The sequence below is a fragment of the Sus scrofa genome, chromosome 6 (assembly GCF_054392235.1).
Source record: "Sus scrofa isolate SSC_HxYL_T2T_F1_AM1 chromosome 6, Sscrofa_HxYL_maternal_Yorkshire_Landrace_v2.0, whole genome shotgun sequence".
Taxonomy (NCBI): domain Eukaryota; kingdom Metazoa; phylum Chordata; class Mammalia; order Artiodactyla; family Suidae; genus Sus; species Sus scrofa.
The window spans coordinates 81,867,858-81,890,738 of NC_139388.1; the positions used below are offsets into that span (position 1 = coordinate 81,867,858).

General features: G+C 56.5%; 1 protein-coding gene across 2 annotated transcripts in view; it reads right to left on the reverse strand.

The window, feature by feature from the left end:
• IFFO2 (intermediate filament family orphan 2) overlaps positions 1-22,881 on the reverse strand; it is a 49,945-nt gene that overhangs the window by 11,590 nt on the left and 15,474 nt on the right. The window contains exons 2-4 of one of the 2 annotated variants that reach the window (XM_021095461.2): positions 3,855-3,915; positions 2,490-2,585; positions 1,231-1,371 (exon numbers count right to left, since the gene is read on the reverse strand). In XM_021095461.2, coding sequence (XP_020951120.1) covers positions 1,231-1,371; positions 2,490-2,585; positions 3,855-3,915 — 298 coding nt within the window. The remainder of the gene's footprint in view (positions 1-1,230; positions 1,372-2,489; positions 2,586-3,854; positions 3,916-22,881) is intronic. The other variant, XM_021095463.2, reaches the window with a different exon arrangement.

Genomic DNA, 22,881 nt, shown 5'->3' on the forward strand with positions numbered 1-22,881 from the left:
GGATGGATGGAGGTGGCTGGGGCCAGCCGCCGCAGGATAGATGCGCAGGGCGTCTAAGAAGCAGGCGGCGTTAGCAGGAAGCGTGAGGTGGGAGGGAGACATGCAGGATGGAGGAACAGATGGCCTGGACCCTTCCCTCCCCTGGGATGCCGGGTGGTTGGGCCAGCTCAGCTCACCCCTTCACCAGGGAGGCAGCCCCATGATTTGGGACGAGGCCAGGCTGGGACACCGCGTCACCCAGGGTGTCTCAGAGCCAGCCAGAGAGACAGAGAGCCCCTGACAGAGGCATGGACGGCCCTAGGCTTCCCAGGGTCATCTGCTCACATGCAAAGGTGACCTACAGGCAGACAGCCCCAGGTTCAACAAGCCTCCACGCCAAGCAGACAAGACACGACAAACCAGACAAAGGCTGAAATGGTCTCCCCTGCTTTGCCGCTGAAGGGCAGTAAGAAGGCACAAGATGGATAATGGGCCCGGCGGAAGTCCAGACCTCACCCCACAACATCCAAAGTCATACACTTCAAGCGACAGCACACCACATGGCCCTGGGCTCAAGCAAAAGCCAAACCACAACCCCGAACTCAAGAAGCAGCCTTCAGAGAATGACACAGGCCCTTCGAGCAGCTGGACGAGCCCCCGGGCCCTCCCGGGAGGACCCTCGCCAGTGCTAACCCATTGCCTTTGCCCAGGACACACACACTTGCTCGTCGGCATGGGGGAGGGGAGCATCGAGAGTGTCCGCTGTGGAAACGGAGAAGAGTCAGTGGGCAAGGGCTCTTCTTCTGAAATCTGAGGCTCACGGGCCAGGGCTCAGGTCAGCTCACCCAGCGCTCCCAGAGCCTTGGCCAGGGCTCCCCGACCATGGCCCTGGCACCCTGTTCTGGTTCCCAAAGGAAGAGCCAGGAAGCAGGGCAGTGGACCCAGTGGTCGGACGGACCAAGCCCTGGCAGATCAGACCTGAGTCCTGGTCCCAGCTCTGCCGTTTCCTTCCTGGAGCCTGTTCCCCCACCCACCCATCCCGGTGGGTGGTGTCCTCAGCCATGTGATGACGTGGTCTGCCTTGATGATGGAGTCAGACAGGCCTATCCGTCTACGCATCCCTGAGTCTATGTTTTCCTGCGGCGGCCAGAGGGCTGGGGGAACGCTACCTGGGGGGGGAGGGGGTGTGAGGGAAACGGGGTGGCCAGGCAGGGTGGAGTGGCGGCTGGTGAGCAGGGCGGCCCTAGTCACCTGGAAGATCTTGGACACGTCTTCCGAGTTCCGCTGCTGTGCGACATCGCACAGCTTGGCCGTGATATCGATTCGGCGGCAGATGTCCATGTCCACCTTCATGGCCTTTTCTTGGATCTTTGTGTCCAGGTCTGTCATGGGCTGCAGGGAGGACAGCAGGGGGTTACGTGAGCGAGGGATGGAGCAAGCGTGGGGGCGGGTGGGGGTGCTCCCTGGCTCCAGCTGGGCGGAGGCGGCGGGGAGCCCTAGGTGTCAGGCGGGAGGCCCGGGAGTCCAAAGAGGGCCTTGAGCCTTTTCTGGGTGGAAGGGTCGGGACAGCCGCTCAGGTTCAGGGCAGGGGGCGGGGGGACTCTGGGAGCTAAGGGCTTCGGCGCCAACTAAACAATGTGAGACGGTGTTTGCCGGTCTCCCTAAGGGCTGGAAGGCATCCTCTCAGCAGCCGCAGAGTCAGTGTTTATTTTGTCAGAGCAAAGAAAAAAAAGAAAGACAAGTCCCGCTGTTGAAAGAGCTCCCTGCTTTCCCACCCGGCCTGCCCCCCACAGAGACTCCTCCCCTGGCTCTTGGACGAGGAGGGGGTCCCTCGGACCCCACTGGGGGGAAGCCAGGTGGCCTCTTCCAGCCCCAGCCTCTCGACGGTCGGGACCAGAAACCACGCCAGGCTGAGTCACCTGAACTAGGGCTCCTTCTCCTTTCTGAAGACTTGACATACTACCCACTGCTGGAAGGTGGCGGGAAACTGGGTCCCCAGCAGGAAGGAGGCCCTGGTTGCCAATGGCTGCCCCCACCACACCCACGGTTACTCAGAGGGGCTCCGATCATCCCAAGGACACATACACTGGCCTGTCCCAACTTTCCAAAACAACCCTGCCGAAGGCCGCTGGCCCGGAAGCCTCTCAGGCAGGCCCCCACGGCACCCAGACTCCGAGACCCAAGGCCACCCTCTACCCGCCCTCACCGTGGTGAGCTGGCAGGAGGCGGAGCAAACACACACAGACCATCAGAGGAGCCCCGGGAGGGCAGGATGGGTTAAGCAGCAGATTAATGCATCTCTACTCAGACCAAGGGGAGCGGAAGTGGGGAGGGGGCCGGGAGGGGGGCCTGGTCTCCGATGATGCATCCGTCATCCTCACGGGGCAAACGCAGCCAGCCAGGACTCTAACTAGAAGCCGAGCTCTGGAGCCTCGGAGTGAATGAAGCGTTTTGCATGATGGGTGTGGGGGAGGGCATGACGCCTGGGGTTGGCTGCCGGTGGCACTTACGTCACTCATGAGCCCCTTAAACACCACCAGCTCGGCCTTGAGACGCTCAATCTTCTCATTCATCTCCTCCTGGATGGCTTCGGCCTCCTGTGCTGCCTACGGGGGATGGAGATGGCGGAGGGTTTAGGGGGGCTGGGCTCCCTGGTGGGGATGCCTGATATCCAACTGAGCCGGGCACCTGAGTGCCAGGCAAGGAAGGGGTGCCAAGGACCTCGTCCCAGCCTAGCCCCCCAACTCCACCCTTGCTCACTGCAGGGCACTGCTCAGCTTAAAACAGTTCTCAAAGGACTACTTATTGTATGAAAAAAATGCATGGCACGCATTAAGAGAAAAAGAACAGGTGAAGGTAAAAGTGATCCCAATAGGTTAAAAGAGTAGATCCATTCATGTGAAACTGCTCGTGTTTGACCATCTCTGGTCTCCAGAATGGCGATGTCACACATGTCAATGGACCCGAATATGCATACCCAGGGCTTGTGTGTGACTGCACAGAAAGGACCGGAAGGTCACACACCAACTTATCAACAGTGGAGAGGAGGAAACTGGGGGTATGTTTTATTTTCATCTCTGCGTTGTTCTGAATTTTCCAAATATTTGAGCATCAGATGTTATGTTTGTACAGTAGAAAGCACTTTTGTCATAAAAGAAAAAGAAGGCTGTTCATCCTTTGCCTCCTACATATTGACATTATTTAAATCTGTCTCTAATTTTGTAGAAAATCAATGTTTTAAATATCAGAAGGCAATTTTTTTTTTTTTTTTTTTTTTGGCCGCACTTGCGGCATGCAGAAGTTCCTGGGCCAGGGATCAAAACCTGAGCCACAGCAGTGACGACGCTGGATCTTTAACCCACTGAGCCACCAGGGAACTCCCAGAAGGCAATTTTTTTTAATGCTTGAAAGAGCTTTGCATGCCTTCTCATGGGGTCACCACAATGGTGGCTGAGAGGAAAACAAAGGCTGAGAAGGTAAAGTTTGCTGCCCAGAGCACACAGCTGGCAAGTGAGGAGCAGGGCCCAGAGCACAGAGCCGCCGAGTCAGAAGAGCAAGAGAATGTCCCCAGACCCACCATGGAGCGCCCGCTGGGGCTGGGAGCCCACCCAGTGACACGCCTACCACTCTCTTCAGAGCTCTCAGCCCCAGGTTGGTGCCTGCAAGCCAGGGGCAGCACCTGGACTCCCGTACTGGAGCTTTCCACAACACTGGGTGGTGCCTTCAGCCCCGAGGCCGGGGAAGCGAGGCTCCACCGAGGAGAGATTGAGGAGCAGGAGGTAACGCAGCACTGAGGCTGTGCTGGGAACTGCCCCTGGCTCTGCCCCTCGGCCACATGGCTCTCCTGAGAGCCTCCTCCAGCCAGGATCTCTTACCTCCTGCAGTGTGTCCACCATGGTCTGGAGATTCATGCGCTTAGCAAGCTCCTCCTCCCATCTGCAAAAGCCAAGAAGGACAGTGGTCAGAGGGGCCTCCTGAGGTCAGTCCCACCTCAGACACAATGCCGGCACCCACCCTGAGCCCGTCCCCGGGCTGGGCAAGGACCTGACTCCATCCCCATCTGTCCCTTGGGAGCTGCCAGTCTAGGGTGGGTGGGTGGGTCAGTCAGGTTGACCCATAACCATAATACCAGGTGGTACTAACATGTGCCAGGCTGAAGGCATGAGAGCACCCCTGCAGGGAGACAACGGCAGAAGGGACCACCACCCCCGCTTCACACAAACTGTAAAGTGCTATACAAATACTACGGCTCCTTCTGTTCTGTAAGAGGGAGTGCTGAGGCTGCTCTCAGGAGCCAGGCTGCAGCCAGCACCACGCTCAGACTCTCCTTTGCCCCTGCAAGAAGTAAACTTTTATTGTGCCAACCCCTCCAGTCTTGGAGTCTATTTGTCCTGCAGCCTGCCTGAACCAACAGCTATCTCCTGCCTCGCTGTTATTATCCCCATCTTACAGACAGGAAATTGAGGTTCAGAGAGGTTAAATATCTTGACCAAAGACACACAGCTAGTTAGTGGGTGGGGCTGGATGTCTCAACTCAGATCTGTTTTATTATATTAAAACAAAAAATAAACACAGCTCTCATCTATTTAATATTTGTGAAGTACCAGGCTCTGTTCCAGGGGCCTTACATGTATCATCTTCTTGGCTAAAGCTGGACAGGAAAGGACAGAAGGGAGAAGGCACACAGGGGCCCACAGTGTATCCCCCGCCTTAACTGGAGGTAGGATGGGGTGATAATCATAGGAGTTGCCACCACAATGCCAGCTCGCCTTATCTGACTGCTGACTGGGGACCAGGCACTGCTCCACCTGGTGCCATTCAATCCTCACAACAACCTCTAATGTAGGTGCCACCAGGATCCCCACATTACGGGCGAGGAAAACAAGGCAGAGTCAGGTGCCCAAGGTCAGAGTGAGGACAGGTGAGGCTCAGACGCAAACCAGGCTCCAGATTGAGTGCGTCACCCTGCCAGGCTCCCTGTAGACCCGGGACGCATCAGAGCCCCATCCCGCTCCCCACACAGATCCCCCTTGCTCCCCAGAGGGCAGGTCCTTCTCCGCCTCCATCCTGAGACGGGCAGACCAGGAGCTTCTCTTTCCTCACCCCACAGCTGCCTCCCTACATGGCCTCAGAGCAGGCAGGTCTGGAAGCCTTTTAGGATGCTGTCGGGGCCAGCTAAAAATAGGCCAGAGGGGAGGGATGGATGAAGAGTGGGTTACGTCACCGGCCTTTGGAAACAAGAGAAAACGGATACTGTTTGCACACACAGAGGAAAATTCCTCCTCTTTCCCACACAAGACACGATGGCCCTGGCCAGGGCTCCCAGAGGACACGCATGCACCCCCTCCCCCATCCCCTTTGGTCCTTACCAGCCCCCCTCCGCCCCGTGGCAGCAGCCAGGCTGAGATCTGCCCTGGACTGCAGAGTTCAGAACCCAGTGGCAGCGGGGCTGGGGCAGGGGTCCTGGCGGGGCTGAGGGGCATGGAGGAAGCTAAAGCGGCAGCAAGAGAAGCTAAAGGTCTAACGTAGGCAGGAGCATCTCCCTGAATACCCTCCTTGTACAAATAGGGAAACTGAGGCCCAGGGCACACAAAGAATTTGGCCAAGGTCACTCAGGATGGCGGCACAGAGGCGGCAGTCCAGGCCCAGGTCCACCATGGGAACAGGAAGTCCAGGTGGGGAGACATTCATGGGCCACCCTCACCTCCTCCCGCAGCCAGGGGCACCTGGAGCTTCCCTCGGGAACACAAGTCCCGAGCTGAATCATTTCTCCTGGCCGTGCCATCCTGGCGGGGGCAGGGAACTTGGTTCCAAAGCCCCTGAGCAGAGCAGGGACAAGGGAGCGCCTGGTGTGGCAGTGGCCGCAGCCTGGCTCCTGAGGCCAGCCTCGATACTGCGTCTTACAGCAGCAGCAGCAGCAGCAGGGGCAGCAGAGGAGGGGAGCCAAGAAGGGTGAGGCGCAGGCACCCAGGGGCACGTCACCCCCATGCACTCCCATTTCCCAGACAGGCTCTTGGGAAGGAGGCCCTGCCTCCCCCCTGCTCATTTTTCCTTTAAGCCACCTTCTCATGAGGAAGGTAGGGCAGGGGTCAATAGACCCATTGAACAGACAGGCAAAATGAGGCCCAGCAAAGGAAAACAACTTGTCCCAAGTCAACCTAGAGTGGAACTAAAGCCATGGCTTTGGTGGTCTGGACACTTCAGCTGCCATGGCAGTGGCTACTGAGTGGTGAGCACGGTCTGGGTCCCGAGCACTGGCTCGGTGCTTCATACACATCATAGCAGCTTCTGTGTGAATGATTAACCTTCTCAAGTAAAGAATTTTCCCCCAAACCCATTTTGCCGATGAGAGACCTGAGGTTCAGAGAGGTGAGGTAACTATCTAAGGTCACAGAGCAAGCAAGCAGGGATGGGACTGAAGCCTAGCTCGTGCTCTAAAGCAACCAGGTTCCCACTGAGATGTGCATGGGAACCTCTGAGGTATCTCGCTCTCACAGAGACCCAGATCCCGCAGGCCTGGGATGGGGCTCACTTCTAGCTAGCTGCCCTGCAGAAGGCACTGTGGCAGCCCCCTCGCCTGGCTGAGCTGCACCCCAGCAGATGAGCTTGCACAAACGATTTCACGGGCCTGCAATTTCCAGAGCTGGATGGGTGGGCAGCTGGTGCACCTGCCCCCAGGAGACCGAGGAAGGACCCCAGTGTATTGATAGCAGCTGGCTTGACAGACGAAACCCGTTGCTCGTACTGACGTCCCCTCCCAGCCGCGACGGGAAAGCTTGGCTTTGCTGGCTCTGAGGTTGACAGTGCAGAAAAGCTTTGCCCTTCAGCTGCACCGGCTGACTGGGATGAACCGATGGATGGGCCATGTTTCTGAAGGCACCCCAGATGCTCTGCATTCACTGCAACTCAGCCCAGGGGGAGGGTGCCTGCAGCTTAACCACAAACTGGTCCACCAAGTTGTGGGCTCCAACATTCCAAAACCTGCTTCCCAGGCCTTGTCTTGTCCCCTGACCTGGATCTGCCCACGGGAGTAAGGTTTCTGCAGGACGGGTGTCTCAGGCAGCAGGACCCACATAAGCAAAGATGGGCCAACAGGAAGGCCAGGGGATGGCCAGTTGCCACCGAAAGGGGACACACCTACGATGGGTTGGGGTTGGTGGATGTCATGTTCTTTAACCTTTTGCCGTCCTGACTTTTATGTCCAGCCCACTCCTGGGCAAGGGAGCTCACACAGTGGGCTCTGAAGCTGGAGAGAAATTGCCTCCCCATTTCACGGGTGGGAAAATGAAGACTCGGTGCACGCAGACAACTCCAGCCAAGGCCAAGATGGCCTGAAGCCCTTAGCCCCACGCTTGCCCACCCTGACCCACCAGCTCATAAAACTTCCAAATTCTATTCTCTTGAAGGGAGAGGAGAGAGGGAGGGTCACTGGTCACCTCCTAGGTAGTGTTCACCACGCTGGGTCTTCATATGTTTGTAAAATATAAAATGTCACTTAATCCTCCTCTAAAAATGGTCCCCATTTTGCAGATGAGGAAACAGACCATCAGAGGTAACGTGATGCCCCTTTCGCTCCCTCCTCCTCAGCCTCCTCAACTCTATCCATTCTCCCAGGCTTGTTTCCAATGTCCTCGTCCCCAAGCCTCAGCAGCCACTTCATTGTTTTCCCTCCCCGGGCTCAGGCTTGAGGCAGCAGGGCTCGGGGGGCCACCGTCCCCAGGCGGCCTGGCTGGGGCATCTCCTCAAGCATGGCTCTCACCCAAAACGCCAGCCCACAATGCCAGGAACCGTGATGGATGGGCCGTGCTCCATCTTCTCCACCTCCAAAGCGCTCAGGCCCCAAACCAAGCTGCTCACGGCCCCAACCACACCACAGAGACTTCTCTCGCCCCAGCACCTCACCCTCAGAATGCTCTCGCTCTCCCCCTACCTGCAGACATCCTTTGACAATAGCCTCGGACCCGTGCCAGCTCCTCAAAGTGCTCTTAGTCTACAGATGCTCATGCCAGCCTCTGCAGGCAGAATGGATGATGGTGGCAGTGACGATGGTGATGGTGGTGGTGGTGGTGGTGGTGATGATGGTAAGGATGATAATGATGGCGGTGGTGGTGGTGATGGTGGTGATGATGGTGACAATGATGATGATGATGATAGGGATGGTGGTGGTGGTGGTGATGATGGTGGTGGTAATGGTGATGATGGTGGTGGTGGTGATGGTGATAGGGATAGTGATGGTGGTGGTGATGATAATGGTGGTAGTGGTGTGCTCAGAGAGTCAACCCAGAATGAGTGCTTATGACATGCCAGGCACCATTCTCAGGTGCTTCACAGGTAGAGCCTCATTTTGGTCTTGCAGTAACCTCGAGGTTAGGTTATGATTATCTCCACGTCATTGATAAAGAAGCTGAAGTCCACAAGCATGAGCACCTCACCCCACATCACACAGCCAGCAAGTAGGGGTTGTTTCCATTTTACAGAAACAAGAGACTCTCAGAGAATCTTCAGAGGCAAAGGCTGAAAGAGACCAAGGTTCACCTAGACCACGCCTTTGAGGGTTCAGATAAGGAAACTGAGGTGCAGGGTCACCTGGGAGTGGACAGCTCCATGCCCTCCCCTCCCCTGGCCCAAGCCAACACTCGTGAGGAGTGAGGCCGAAGGACATGAGTCCAAACCCGGGGTTTGCCTCTGATCTGTCGCCATCACCCAGAGCCTGGATCTCTCCATCTGTAATGAGATGGAGTATGTGAGCCCAACACATCCCAGGGACACTGTCTGATGGGCAGGTGACCAGCCCACAGCCACAGGCCGGCTCTGGTTGGACTAGGTCTCAGGGCCCAGCTTCTGGCCCGGCCCAGCCTACTGCCCCCTGCGACTCAATCACCACTGTCTCTCTGCTGACCAGTGTCCAAACCCCGTGGGCCTGATCCACAACACGGCCGTGCTGGACAAGGGCAAGGGCAGTCCAGGAGGGCAAAGGACAAGCAGGGGCACAGAGTGTGGAGCCCACTGGTCGGGAACGTGGATGTATAGGCAGGCAGCACAGCCAGGCTCTCCAGCACTCATCTTAGGAGGTCTCGGGCACCCTGTTGGAGCGTAGAGGAACCATGGAGCAGACGTGTGTTCAAGGTGAGAAAAGGGGTCAGGTCTAAAGCTGGGGGTCTGGCCCCTCCAGCAGCCAGAGAACTAGTTATAATTAAGACTAGTTATAATTACGACTATGCTCACTGCACATGGTAAGGAGTCGGACAGTTGCTGAATGGATTTGATGAATAAATGAATAACCCAAGTGACGATCACGCCTCGCTCCCCTGCCTGTCCCCTCCCCAGCCAGGGTGCCTGAGCCTGGAACATTCTCAGTCTGCTGGGCCCCAGCCTGGGGGCTCTGGGGCCTCCCCCAGGAGAGGTCAGGCCAGGCAGAGGGCCAGCCTGGGCAGGAAGTGGGCAGGAGGAAGGAGAGACCTTCCCACAGCCCTGCCGGCTGTGGAGGGGAGGCAGGGCCGTCAGGACAGTGCGGGCGGGGAGAGGAAAGGACACCGCATCTCTCGGGGCTCGGCCACCATCTTAGCAGATGGAGCGCACGTGTGAGGAAGAGGCTGGGATGGGGAAGGAGGGGGCCGCCCCGCCTCAGCCAGATGTGGTCTCCCCACATTCCTGAAGAGCCACCGCTGGACCACGTGATGGACGAGAAGTCTCCGCCGGCCACTGGGGGGAGGGGATGGCAGCTTCAACAGCAGCCCCCACCCCCAGTCAACTCGCGGGGCCAGTCTCTCCCCTCCCCCATCAGCTCAGGATGACACATGGACCCGCAGGAAAGGGGCCACAAAGCCTGGCCCGCTGAGCAGCGGAAAGCCAAGCTGAAGTCACTGGCAGAGGGACTGACTCAGAGATTTTTCACTTCCTGTGCAGTCACGGAAAGAGGCTCCGGGGCTCCAGCTCTAGGGGAAACGGGGTGCAGCCCCAGTGAAACAATTTAGTCTCCTGGGACAGCCCTGGGGCTTCTGGGGAGAAAGTCCTAGAGACTCCTGGGTAGCAAGAAACTAGGTTGGAATCCTGCCCCTGCCACTTCCCAGCTGTATGACTCTGGGCAAGTCAGCCACCCTCTCTGGGGCTCAGTGGCCTCATCTGTGCGATGGGAAGCACCCCACCCCTTTAGAGGGTGGTTGGGAGAGGTACCTGAGGTGGTGCAGTGTGATCGAGAACACCTAGTCCCACCCCGACACTCCACGGCTCAATCTGATCTGGAGAATCCCACGGCTGGCTCCAGTGGCCAGACCTCAGAGAGCTGGGAGGACGCCCCAGGAATGGTCCACACCTTTCAAGGGGAGGCGGGCTGCCGGCACACCCAGGCCAACTCACTCAGGTGATGGGAAGCAAAAGCTCAGGGGAGGCTGGAGTGCAGAGCCGTCAGTGGAAAACTTCATTCTGGGCCAAGCGTGGGCCCTGCCTCGGGCGGAGGGCAGAAGGGTGGAGGGCAATTGCTCCCCTGGCATGGGGAGCTCACCCACTGCAGCACAGCCAGGTACAGGCTGCCAGGGGAGGGGACCGCTGCAGGGTGGGGTGGGGGTGGATGTGCCCTGCCCTAGCCTCACTGCCCTGACTGGCAGGTCCTTCTCTAGACTGACATCCGAGCTGGAGAAGGAGACTGCTGGCACAAAGCAGACCAGAGGGACCCTCCTTCCAACGCAGTTTCACAGAAGCCCACGGGTAACACAGTGGGCAGAAGATCAGGGCTGGCACTCACCCCTTAGCTTCTGCACAGCTCCCAACAGCTCAAAAAAAATCACAACTGGATCAGCTTCCTCATTCCACACTACCCTGCTTGTCTAAGACTATAACAATTCACGGTTGTGGCAGAAAAAATCACAGAGGAACCAAAAGGGCAGTGGGAGTGGGGGCGGGGCCAGGAATGCACCGCGAGCGAGAGCCACCCCCCCCCCCACCCCCCCCCCCGCCCCCAGCAGCCAGTGCTGAAACACGTGGAGTCTCTCCTCTTTTGACTTCCTCCTCGTATCTGGTTTGCGCTAAGGATCTTCTCTCTCCAGTAAAAGGAGGGCCGAAACCCCCAGCCTGTGAGCGGAGAGGCGCCCCCATCCCAGCAAGCCCCGCTCTCACGGGTACCTCCCAGCACGGCCTCCCCCGCCCCCCGCGCCCTCACCATCCTACCCCTGGACTCTGGGGCCCCCTTGGGCACCGTGCCCCTGATCCGGGGAAGGGACGCCTCGCAGACGTGCCCATCAGAGGCCCAGCTGCCCAGCTGTACTCCGCGGCTCAGAAGGAAACACAAATTAAATGTCAACTGATTGTCTCCGCGGAGGAGGTATTAATTTAATGTGAACACTTAACCAGGGCAGCCGATTCCATTACAGGCGGGCGGTAATGGCCCAGCAGCCCCAGCACAGGCTGTGAGCTGGTGATGGGCCGGGTTGAGCAACCACCACATCAAGTGTGCACCTCTCCCCAGCATGCTGCCACTGCACGCGCACATACACACCCCCCCCCCCATACACACACACACACCCAGGCCCACTTTTCAAGCTGGAACAGCAGACGCTTTCAGGGATCTCAGCGGAGAGGTCTGTGCAAGGCTCCTCCAGAGGAGCAGGGAGTCTGATGTCCACAGGGAGGCACCCTGTAGAGGAGAAGTTTCTGAGCAAGGGAGCAGGAGATCCTGGTTCAAGTCCCAGCTCTGTTGTTGATCCACCGCACCACCCCAGCAAGTCCCTTCTCCACCTGGGCCTCAATCTGCCCAATGATAACATAATTCCTAAGAGTTCCTCTGGATGTGACACTGTGCAGCACCATTTGCAGACCTTGGATGCGGCCCTTCCTTGGAGCCTGAAAGAGGTGACAGCCTCAGGGGATGTCACTGCCATCCAGAGTCATCCTGAATAATGGTGTGGGGCCTTTGGCCCCTGCCGTCACCGCTGGTGACCAAGCAGGGGGAGTGGATGGTGGCCTGCAATGGTTCCTCGCTGTCCACTCACTCACCCAGTCGGCTTGGCCCTCATAGAATCAAGGATGATAGGAGTCTCCGCCAGCCCCACCAAGAAGGGCAGAAACTGAGGATGTCGTCTGCCTCTGTGTGGTCCCTGGAGGGCCCGCTGACCACCAGCTAGAAACCTCAGCCTCCTCCTCTGTGCAATGCGGGTAGCGATCCCACTTTGTGGGGTTCACGAACATTAAGTGAGCTCATGTGAAGGACACAGGCACCCTTGCTGGACAATGGCTGTTGTCATCGCTGGTACTATCCTGCCTGTGCTTGTCTGGGGGAGGCGGGACGGGTGGGTACGTAAGGCCTGGACAACCTAAGCAGGGACACTTCTCTATCCTGCCCTGACCCTCTGGGGACCTGGAAGCAGCTGAGAGAGGTGGTGAATGAGGTTTCCCAGCAAGGAGGTGAATGCAAGCCCCTGCAAGCCCCAGGACCGTGGGGCTGAGCCGTGTGGAGGCATCCCCCTCCCCCTTCCTGTATCAGTGACCACGGGTACCTCTTCCAGGGCAGCTGGCCTATGGGGCTCCCACCAGGCCTTGGGAGAGGTGGGAGGGAGAGCCCGCAAACCTGTCACTGGATCACAATCCCTGGGTCCACCCCGCAGCCCCAGGCAACAAGACAGCCAGTATTGTACATGCATCCCGGTCTCTGCCCTGAACTTGCTGTGTCACCTTGGGCAAGTCGCTCCCCCTCCTCTAGCATCGCTTCCCCATTCTTAAAGCAATGGTGTCAAACGAGATACATTCGAAGGGCCCACCCACCCCACCCAGGCCAGGAAACAATTTCCATAGTGCCCGGACAAACACCCCACGGTACCGGCAATGCTAGCAGATAAACCACAAGGTCTCCAAGGCAATGGGGACACCAGCCTTTGAGCTCCAAGCAGTGAGCGCAGAGGAAAGAAGGGCAGGGGCTCTGGAGCCAGAGGGTCCTGGGATCAAACCCCAGCTACACATCTTGCAGCTCTGCAGCCTGGAGCAGACTGCTGACCCTCTCTGAGCCTTGGTAAGATCACCCACCTCACAGGGTTTTCTGCAAATAGTCAATGGCCTCATGTATGACAGGCGAAGTCAGTGGCATCCTCTTCATGACCTCCGTGATCAGAGAGACTGGAAGGGTGGTCCTGGACCCACAACACAAGTGATAGGGCCAGACATGACCTCAGGACTGGCTGACCCCAGAGCCTCTATGCCACCATAACCACCACATCAATGATGAGAATGAGAATGAACTGGCTGCCGCTGTCACCTGGCTGGGGGACCAGGGGCACATGGACATGGAGGTGGCCGAGGGAAAGGAGCCAGATGCTGAGAGTGCTGATTCGACCGCCAGCAAAACCCAGCAAGTGTCCTGCTGCAGCCTCCATGCCCCAGACGTGCCCCAAGAATGAACAGGCACGTGCTTAGGCATGGAAGTCTGTCTTAACAAGTGCCACCATGAGAGCAGGAGAGACTCAGGCAGAAGGTATCCTGCCAGCCAAAGCCCTGCTGGCCTCATGGGGCCACCTCAGCAGGCACAAGGCACTGAAGAGCGTTCTCTTGGGCCCAGAGATGTCCCTGGTCACCTGCCCCAAAGCCAGTCTGAGGTTCCAGCTGCTTCTGAGTCTTCCATTCCAGTCACTCAGTGTCCATATCTGCCCAGGTGCCCAGTGTCATTCCCACATGGGTGTCATTTATGGAAAACCCCTTGGGAATTCCCGTTGTGGCCCAGTAACAAACCCGACTACCATCCATGAGGATGCAGGTTCAATCCCTGGCCCCGCTCAGTGGGTTAAAGAATCCATTGTTACTCTGAGCTGCGATGCAGGTCACAGATGTGACTCAGATCCCGCATGGCTGTGGCTGTGGTGTAGGCCAGCAGCTGTAGCTCCAATTCGACCCTTAACCTGGGAACTTCCATATGCCACAGGTGTGGCCCTAAAAAGACAAAGAAAAGAAAACCCCTTTGGAGACCTGGCAGCTCTGTGGACGCCTGTAACCCAGAGCTGTGTGCAGGGCAGGGCCCTTCTTCTAGCACTTCTGTCTAGAGACCACACCCCAGTGGGCACTGTCCCCTACCAAGCAGGCCACTCTGAGAAGGAAAGTGACTCGGCAAGTGTATGGTGGTGAAGAGGAATCTGTGTCCCAAACTGCAGGCAAATGTGAAGTTCCTGGGGCACCATTTCCAACCTCTTTCAGACTTGCGACAAACTTCATCACCTCCTCCAGGAAGCCCTTCGCGACTTCCCCAGAATGAGTCACTATGCCCATCCCAGTTTTTCCAGGTCCGGCATGTGCCTTCCTCATAGCATCCAGGATGCTGTAAATTTTCACTCCTCTGCCTCTCTCATCAGATTCTGCTCTCCTGGAGCGAAGGAGGACATGCTTTTGCTGTAAAAGGCTTGCTCTGCACTGGTCTAGTCACTTGACTGCCACCACAGCTCTGTGAGCCAGGTGTTATCATTCCCACTTTACAGATGAGAAAGCTGAGGCCCAGGTGGGATGACTTGCTCCAAGCCAGGCGCAGGTCCATCTGGCTCCCACATCTGAAGAGCCTCTCAGAGGTTAAGAGTGTCTCTTTTGCTCCCTTAACCCTACTCCCTACCATGTCCCCAGCACGCTGCCTAGAAGACACCCCAAATGACCCTACCAGGGCCAGCACAGATGTGCACTCATGGAGCACAGTCACTGGGAGGACAGCCACTTAGCCCAGGTACCTAGCCACTTTGCCATTGACTCAGTTCTTGGGGCCCTAGAACCCAGGTAGAGAAGGGCCCTCGCATTCCACCTCCACTGGCCAAGACAGATTGGCCCGCAGCCCTGCCACCCATTCCACCCCTGCAACCAGCTGGGGCAAAGCACTGAACCTCGTGAGCACCTGGTTCCCCATCTTTAAGGTGGGGGCTCATGGAAGCACATGCCTCGTGGGGCTGCTGAACGAAATGAGTCAGCCTCCGTTATGCGCTTAGCACAGAGCCCAGCTCTTAGTTAATGCTCGAGAGGTGGACCTGATCAGCCTCGGAACGTGGGCTTTACGTGGTTTCTCCCATCCAGGGGAATGGGCGGCTCACAAAGAAGGGGTGGCAGCTCTGCCCAGTGGGTGGCCAGAGCGCCAGGTACCAGCAGGATCCCCAGGTACCAAACTCCCTGCATCAATGCTGGTGACACATGGGGCCATCAAACAAGTCTTTGGAGGCTTGTCTCATCTCAGGAGGACGTCTCACCTCACTTGTGTCCAATCCAGCGCCACATCCCAGCACCGGCATGAGACTCGGCCCTAAGGATGTCGCAGTGAGTGAGCGTGGGGTGTTTCTGCCCGCGCCCAGCAGCCTCAGCATCTGCCGCAGCCCTACCCTCTGGCTGTTGGCTTTGATTCCATCATCTTTCCCCATGAGAGAGCCAACAAACATTTCCCAAGTGCCCGCCCAGGGGCACAGGACTGAATTAAGAGGGTTCTCCTCCCATCAAGAGATGGGTGGTGAGTTCTGGAGCTCTCTCTGCCCCACCCCCCAGCCCTGGATCCTCAACCCCTCCAACCCGACAGGTCTCGTACCCTGGAAGTGGAGATGGGAGGGGATGCACCTTGAGTTCTCGGGCTGGGAGGCATCTTTGCTCTGCCCACAAGTGAAGGGGCCCCATCAAGTCACCCCGCCTGTTGGTACTCAGGGCAGGAGACAGGAAAGCAAGAAGCAAGGATCCACCACCACACTGAAAATAGCAGTTCCCTCCAAAGGGAGAGTCTCATGGCTGGGGACAGGGTGGGAGGGAGACTTGTCACTCTGCCCCCTTCTGTACCTTCTTATAAAATATTCATAATATAAAATCTGACCATGTTAACCATTTTTAAGGGTACAGTTCAGTGACATTAAGTACGTTCACACTGTTATGCAAACATCGCCATCAACCGTCTCCAGAATTCTTTACCTTGCAAAACTGAAACTCTGTCCCCATGAAACGATAACTCCCCATCCCCCCACCCCCAGCCCCTGGCAACCACCATTCTACTTTGTCTCCAGGAATCTGACTACTCAAGGTCCCACATATAACTGAAATTATATAGTATTTGTCTTTTGGTGACTGGCTTATCGCACTTAGCATGATGTCCTCGAGGTTCATCCACATGGTAGCAAGTGTCTGAATTTCTTCTCCTGCAGCAACATGAGCTGCTGCAATGACAATGCTGGATCCTTAACCCATTGGGCCATCGGGGAACTCCTCCTGTATCTTTTAAATTTCGAATTATGCAATACCTGACCTAGTCAAAAAATCAAAGCCATTTAAATTTTACAAAAGACAAAAACACCTGCTCATTTCCCCCTTGTTTTAAACTGCACGAATAGTTTAGAATGATACACACACACACACACACACACACACAGAAAAAAATCAGATAAGTCAAACAAATGAAAAAATTCAAAACCCACCCAATCCTCCATCCCTGAGGGAATCGCTCTTAACATTGGCTGCACATCCTTTTCATTGCTTTCTTAGGAGCTTCTTTCTCTGATGAGATCTTCTAATAGGGAAAATGGGATCAGAGCATGTGTGGTCTTCAAATGTGCTCTTCCCCTTAACAGCAGGTATCCTTCCCAGCAGGTGATACAGCAGGTCACTGTGGTACCACTGACCTAATGGGTCCTGCACTGTCATTCCCCACTCCTAGCAACCTAAACAGCACTGCCAAGAGCATCTCGGTGCATAATTTTTAAAAAATCTTTTTAGGGCCTCACCATGGCATATGGAAGTTCCCAGGCTAAGGTTCGAATTGGAGCTGTAGCTGCCAGCCTATGCCACAGCCACAGCAATGCGGGATCTGAGCTATGTCTGTGAACTACACCATAGCTCCTGGCAATGCTGGATCCTTAACCCACTCAGCAGGGCCAGGGATTGAACCAGCATCCTCATGAATACCAGTCAGATTCATTACCGCTGAGCCCACGGTGGGAATTCCTCGGGGCACACATATTTGCACATTTGACCAGTTATCTCCAAGGAGTGGGTTGCTAGGTCAAAGGTACAGTGCCCCTTGGAAAAAACGGGGTGACAAGGCTGCACTTTCTTGGGGCATGGCAGCTGCCCAGGGGCCCAGGAAAAGCAGGGTCCCGGGTCCTTACCCCAGCTCAGCAGCAATGCTATTTTGTGCCTCAGTTCCCTCATTAGTCAAAAGGCTGCCTCATCCTTGGGTGGAGGAAGACCCCACCATAAATACTGTCCCCTCACCCTCACTGGGGTGGCACTCTGCCTTCCCCAAGGAGCAAGGGCTGGGCGACCAGGCTCATATGAGAAATGGGCCCTGTCACCTCTCCTAAAGGGGTAGAAATTCCCACCTGGTGCATGATGAGCCCTGGAGCAGGTGGCCACATCCTCGGGTGGGGCAAGGCTAAACAGCATCCCCCATGGTACCTCCAGCCCCGGGCATGCCAAGCTGCATCACACCTCCAAGCCCTCGCGTGTGCTGTGTACCCTACCTGGAAGCCTCCGCCTACATGCAACCTTTGTGGTTCTCTCTCTCCTTATCTTATGCCAACTTCAGGACTCAGCCTGTATATCTCCTCCTCTAAGAAGTCTTCCATGGTCAGGGTCAGGTACTCCAAAGGCCTGGGGCACTTGCTACAGAAGTTATCTGCTCACCTGTTGGTCCCCCCCAACCTAACTCAGCCCTTGTAAGATGAGGCCCATCTCTGGCTCCCAGCTGCAACTCCAGAGCATAGCATGGAGCCTGGTACACAGTAGGTACCAAATACTCATTGGATAAAGAGCCAGTGGAATGTCACCTCCAGGACCTTCCTTAGGAGACCCAGTCAGTGCTGCACTAACTCACTGTGTGGCCTTGAACGTGACCTCCCTGTCCGCTCCGCCCCTCCCCATCAGCCTCAGTTTCCCCAGACAACCTCCACTGGCCCTTTCAGCTCTTCTACTCTCCTCCAACCATCCTCTTCTCTCACCTGGACCCTGGGCCTCCCTCTTATGGGTCAGACGATGGGCAAGTTCATGCCCACAGCTCTCCATCCCCAGGACTTAGCTTCTCTGCCCAGCCTGGCCGAGCCCCCAGAGCCCCTCCACCCAACCCCCATCCTGGGTATCAGCGACTCAGTTTCCAGGGCTGCAGCTCTTGTGCAAGTCCAGAAGTCAGGAGGGGGTCTTGGGCACCCAGGCCAAGAAGCGGGAGGCCTGGGGGGTCTGTGCCCAGGAGGCTGGGGGAGCCCCACCCAGGGACATGTTTATAGCTTTCAGGAAAAACAGCAACTCCCAAGGCTATTTTGGAAACCTAATGTGCACTTTGGGTCTCTCTGTTGTTTATTTCAAGTGACTGTGCTGGCCCGCAGGTAAACGTGAGGCACTGTGGGTCTGCGGTTCAACGCCGTCTCCCCATCAAAGCCACGTCACTCACCCTGAGCTAAGCACGCCTGGACCAATGAGGTGGTCAGCAGCCACGCAGAGCCCACCAGGCAAGAGTTGGCACACACCCCATCCTGGGTTTAAACCAAAGCCCTGCAGCCTTGAGCAAGTCACCACTCCAAGCCTCAGTCTCCTCATCTGTGGAATGGGGGAGAAGGACCCCCTTCCTGGATTAAATGAGGACTGCAAGCACAGACAGGCTCCAGGTGTAAAAACAACCAAAAAAATCACAGTACATGTTTCCCCAGGACCTCAGAAGGGGATGCTCTGAAGCCCAAGCCATTTGGAAATAAGAAGCCCAAAGCTCAGAGGGATGAAGTGACGTGCCCACGGTCACACAGCCAGGCAGTGGCAGAGCAGGGATCGGAACCCAGAGCCCATGTGCTTCCTGCCAGGCCACAACTAGGGGGACAGCACAGTCCTGAGCAATCATCAGGGAGGAAGGAAGAGTGACAGGGACCCGGGAAACCAATGACACGTGGATCTGGTGCAACAGGGATGGCTTGCGGCAGGTGCCGCTTGTATGCACAGCACTGTCATTTGTCATAACTGGCCAGGAAGGCTGCAGGGACAGCCGGGACGGGCAATTAGACTGCGATCACCCATACAGAGGGATTAGTGACAGCACACAGCTCAAAGGGCCGGACTCTTTACTTAACGCCAGCCTCTTGTCATCATGCGGCCCCGACATGCAACTTGTGAATCAGCAGGGAGGGCAGCGGGGCGCCCCCAACACACACACACACACACACACACACACACACACACACACACACACACACAGAGTGCTGCTCCCATCCATCCACGGGGCTGGAGTACACCTCTGAGAGGAGTGAGAGGTCAAAAATTAGCAGATTCCCAGAGGACCTTCTGCAACAGTAACGCCCTGGTGCATAGCACCTTATCGAGGCCTCTAGTTTCTCACCCCCCTTCTGCGGATGGGAAAACTGAGGTTCACGGAGGTAAGGCAACTTGTCAGGGTCACGTAATTGTAACAGTTAACGATGTGAAGTGTTAGGATGTGATAGGCACTATTAACTCATTTAATCATCACAAGAGGTAGATATTACGCTCTTTTTACAGATGAGGAAACTGAGGCCCTGAGAAGTAAAGTAACATGTGCAAAAGGCCACAGAACTCAAAAGCGGTGGAGCCAGGACTTAAATCCAGGCAGTCTGGCTGCAGAGCCCAAACTCATAACCACCAGGCATGCCTGCCTCTACTCCCCATAAAGACAGAAGCCGGGTCTCTCTGCTCCCAAAGCCTGGGCTCCTCTCTCTGTGCCAGGTGGCCTCACGATGGGAGGGACAAGGTCAGGGAGCATGGACCTCAGTCTCCCAGGCTCAGAATGGACCCCAAGTGGCATCACATTCAAACTGTATGAGAGGCCCCCACTCTGGGCCACCATGGGCCCCCAAGAGTGTGGCCTGTGAAGTGAGGTTCTCCGAGGCCTAGTCCAGCCACCAGGGCCCTCAGATGGGCAGGGCGTCCTGCAGACCCTAGAGATCCTGCTCGGATCCTGCCAGGTGCCCAGCCCAGAGGGAGCAGGCAGAGGGTCACCAAATCCCAGCCCTGCCAAGGGACCAGCAGGGATTCCTTCTCAACTCAAACACAACTGAGGCCTCTTTCCCCCTGAAGCTTGGTCCTCCAGCCACACGATGCCTGGACTTAGTAAGAAGCCAAAAAGAAGATGGCTGAGGACAGAGGCACGAGGAGGAGTGGCCCGGAGGAAGGGGTGGGACCACTTATTTCAAAACACTAGGACGTCAGATAGACTCAGCCAGGCCCCAGCTGGTGACTTGGTAAAAGTGACTTTACCTCTCCCAGCCTCCGTTTCCTCATCTATAAAGTGGGGGTAACAACAGTATCTACCTCAATGGGTTGTGAAGATTATATAAGATCATAAATACCAAGCATCTAATGTTATTTTGCTCATCTTAGTGAGCAGGCCCCAATTCCAGCTGCTGCTGTGTGTGTGTGTGTCAGGGGTGGGGGTGAGTGGTTCCAGGGTCCAAGGTCCTGGGCTTGGCTGAGATGCACCATTCTACCCATCAGAGGCTTCATTCTCTGGGTCCTTCTCCCCCATGCTGGGACCAGGGTGCTGCCAGGCATCCAAGTCTCTGAGCACCTAGCCACTTGCAGGCCCTCCCCGGGTACTTATGCACTGGGTGAATGAATGAACGTACAGGCTGGAGCCATGGAGCGAAGTCACAAACAGGGCCTGGGTATGAGTCCCACTCTGCCTAGGTCCCAGCATGCCCAGGACCCATCTGCACAGGGAAGCTCTGACCGCCCCTGGGAGCTCAGGCCCTGCCTTTGCCAGCCACCCCCTGGGCAGCCTGCCAGTGGTGGTCCCTTTTCCCAATTTGCCTGGCTCCTAGGGACAGCCGCCGCCGGTCTACGCCCACCCTAGCAGGCCACAAAGGCAGTAGGCGGCTTCCTCCCAGTGACTTTGCCTTGGGACAGATGGAACTTGGTGTGACGTCTGCCAAGCCAGATGGCCTGGTTGGCCTAAAGGGCCAGGACACCAGCTGGGAGTCCTGTCCCAGCAAGCAGGGACGCTTAACCCCTTCCTGCCCCAGCCTCGGGAGCTAGCATCCCCCCGGGCAATGTAATCACTGACATAACACTCAGGCCTCCTGCCCTCCACCCTTGGAGGTGAGGGGCCTACAAGGGGCCAAAGGGGAGTCAGGAAGGTGGTGGAGTGAGAGGGGACCATGGAGCAGGAGGGAGTGGAGGAGGTATCGCTGCTTGGCTCTGAGGGCAGCCTCACCCGCCAGGAATCTGCCAGCCCAGAGGGAAAATAGGGAGGGTGCTGGTTCCAGGCTGGGAGCCCCGTGGAGCCAGGTGGAACCAGCTGCCTTGCTTCCAGGACATCCACTTGGGGCAGAGAATGCCAGGTCCAAAGGCCACCAGCTACCTTTATCAGACTAGAAAACCCACGGTCCCCACCGCCAAACCCCAGAAACAGCACTGCCCTATGAAGAAGGTGATCCAACTCTGCCAGTGCGGCTGAACGGCCATAGACAGGCCACTCAACCGCCCTGGGCCTCAGTTTCCTCATCAGGAAAGGGGGGCTGGGGTGATCCCTGGGCTCCAGGCCCACTTCCGGCTCAGAGGACTCCATGACTCCAGGAGAAGGAATGTGTCTCCTCCCCCCACCCCCACCCTCAGGAACTTGTGGAATCCTAGAGGGACCAGCCAGATCCCTTCTACATAAAGAGTGTGTCCCAACCAGCATGCATGGGTCAAGGGGGACTTCCGGTAGGAAGAAGGTAAGCTTCCAGGGTTCAGCGGGGAACCGATGCTGCCTTGAGAACTTGGGAAGGGTCTTCACCAGGCCGCTGATGCCCACCCAGTCCCTACTCCACGGAAGGCTAAACAAGGCGAAATGCAGCATATGGGATCCGGGCTAGGGCCGGGAAGCATTAACCAATGGAAGAGGCTATGAGGATGCCAGGGGGCACATCTAAGAGAGGGCTCTGGAATGTCCTTCTAAGGCAGTAAAATCTTTAAATGGGATTTGCAAAGGGAGGGAAGAACAGATGACCTCTGGAGACCCCTGGGGACAGCCAGCTGGTGTCCACAGCAAAACAGGGCTTCAGAGTCTCTGCACTCAGGTGCCCAGCCAACCTGGCATTCCAAGTGGCCAGTGGTATCATCTCAGGGCAGAGCACGGCCAGGCTCAGCTCCAGCCTGAGGCCTGCACGCTGGTCCAACCAGTATCTCTGGATGTCTCTCAGGACAGAGGCTGTGGAAAACTCTAGAAAAGCCTAAGAACATATCAAAATAGGCAAGGAGGGAAGGGCTGGGTGAGAGGGCTGCCAGCCAGGAGTGCAGCCATTTGTCAGCGTGACAGAGATGCAAAAACATGTGGCAGGAGTCCACAGACACGGCTCTGAGTCCTAGGTGTGTCTCCAACTTGCTGTGCAACCTATAGCAAGTCACTACCTCTCTGAAAAGTGTGTGTTAGGGGGAGAAACTGAACATCTCTTCTAGGTCTGATTTAGGAGTCATTTTGCAAGCTCCCTAGGTTCAGGAGTCTGCCTTTCCAATCCATGTAACATCATCTCCAGGGCCCAAGCATAGGGCCAAGCACAAGTGTCCTAAAAATGATAGATGGAGGGCTAGATGGAGGAATGGGTGCTTGGAAGAAATGATATATGGTTGGATGGAAGGATGGATGGATGGAAGGGTTGGTGCGTAGATGGATAGAAGGATGGATGAAAGGATGAATGGGCGGGTGGATAGATGGATGGACAGATGGAAGGATGGGTAGGTGGATGCATGGATGGATGGATGGAAGGGTGGAGGGATGGATGGATGGATGAATGAATGGATAGATGGATGGAGATGGATGGATGGATGGAAGGGTGGTTGGGTAGATGGATGGATGATGAGATGGTTGGATGGACAGAGGGATGGATGAATGAATGATCAAGTGGAGTAATTCCAGAAAAAGAAGAGCAGAAGGCCCTAGGTGTCACCTGGGAGACTTCCTTACACTTGCCCATTAGGCCTCCTTGGAATCAC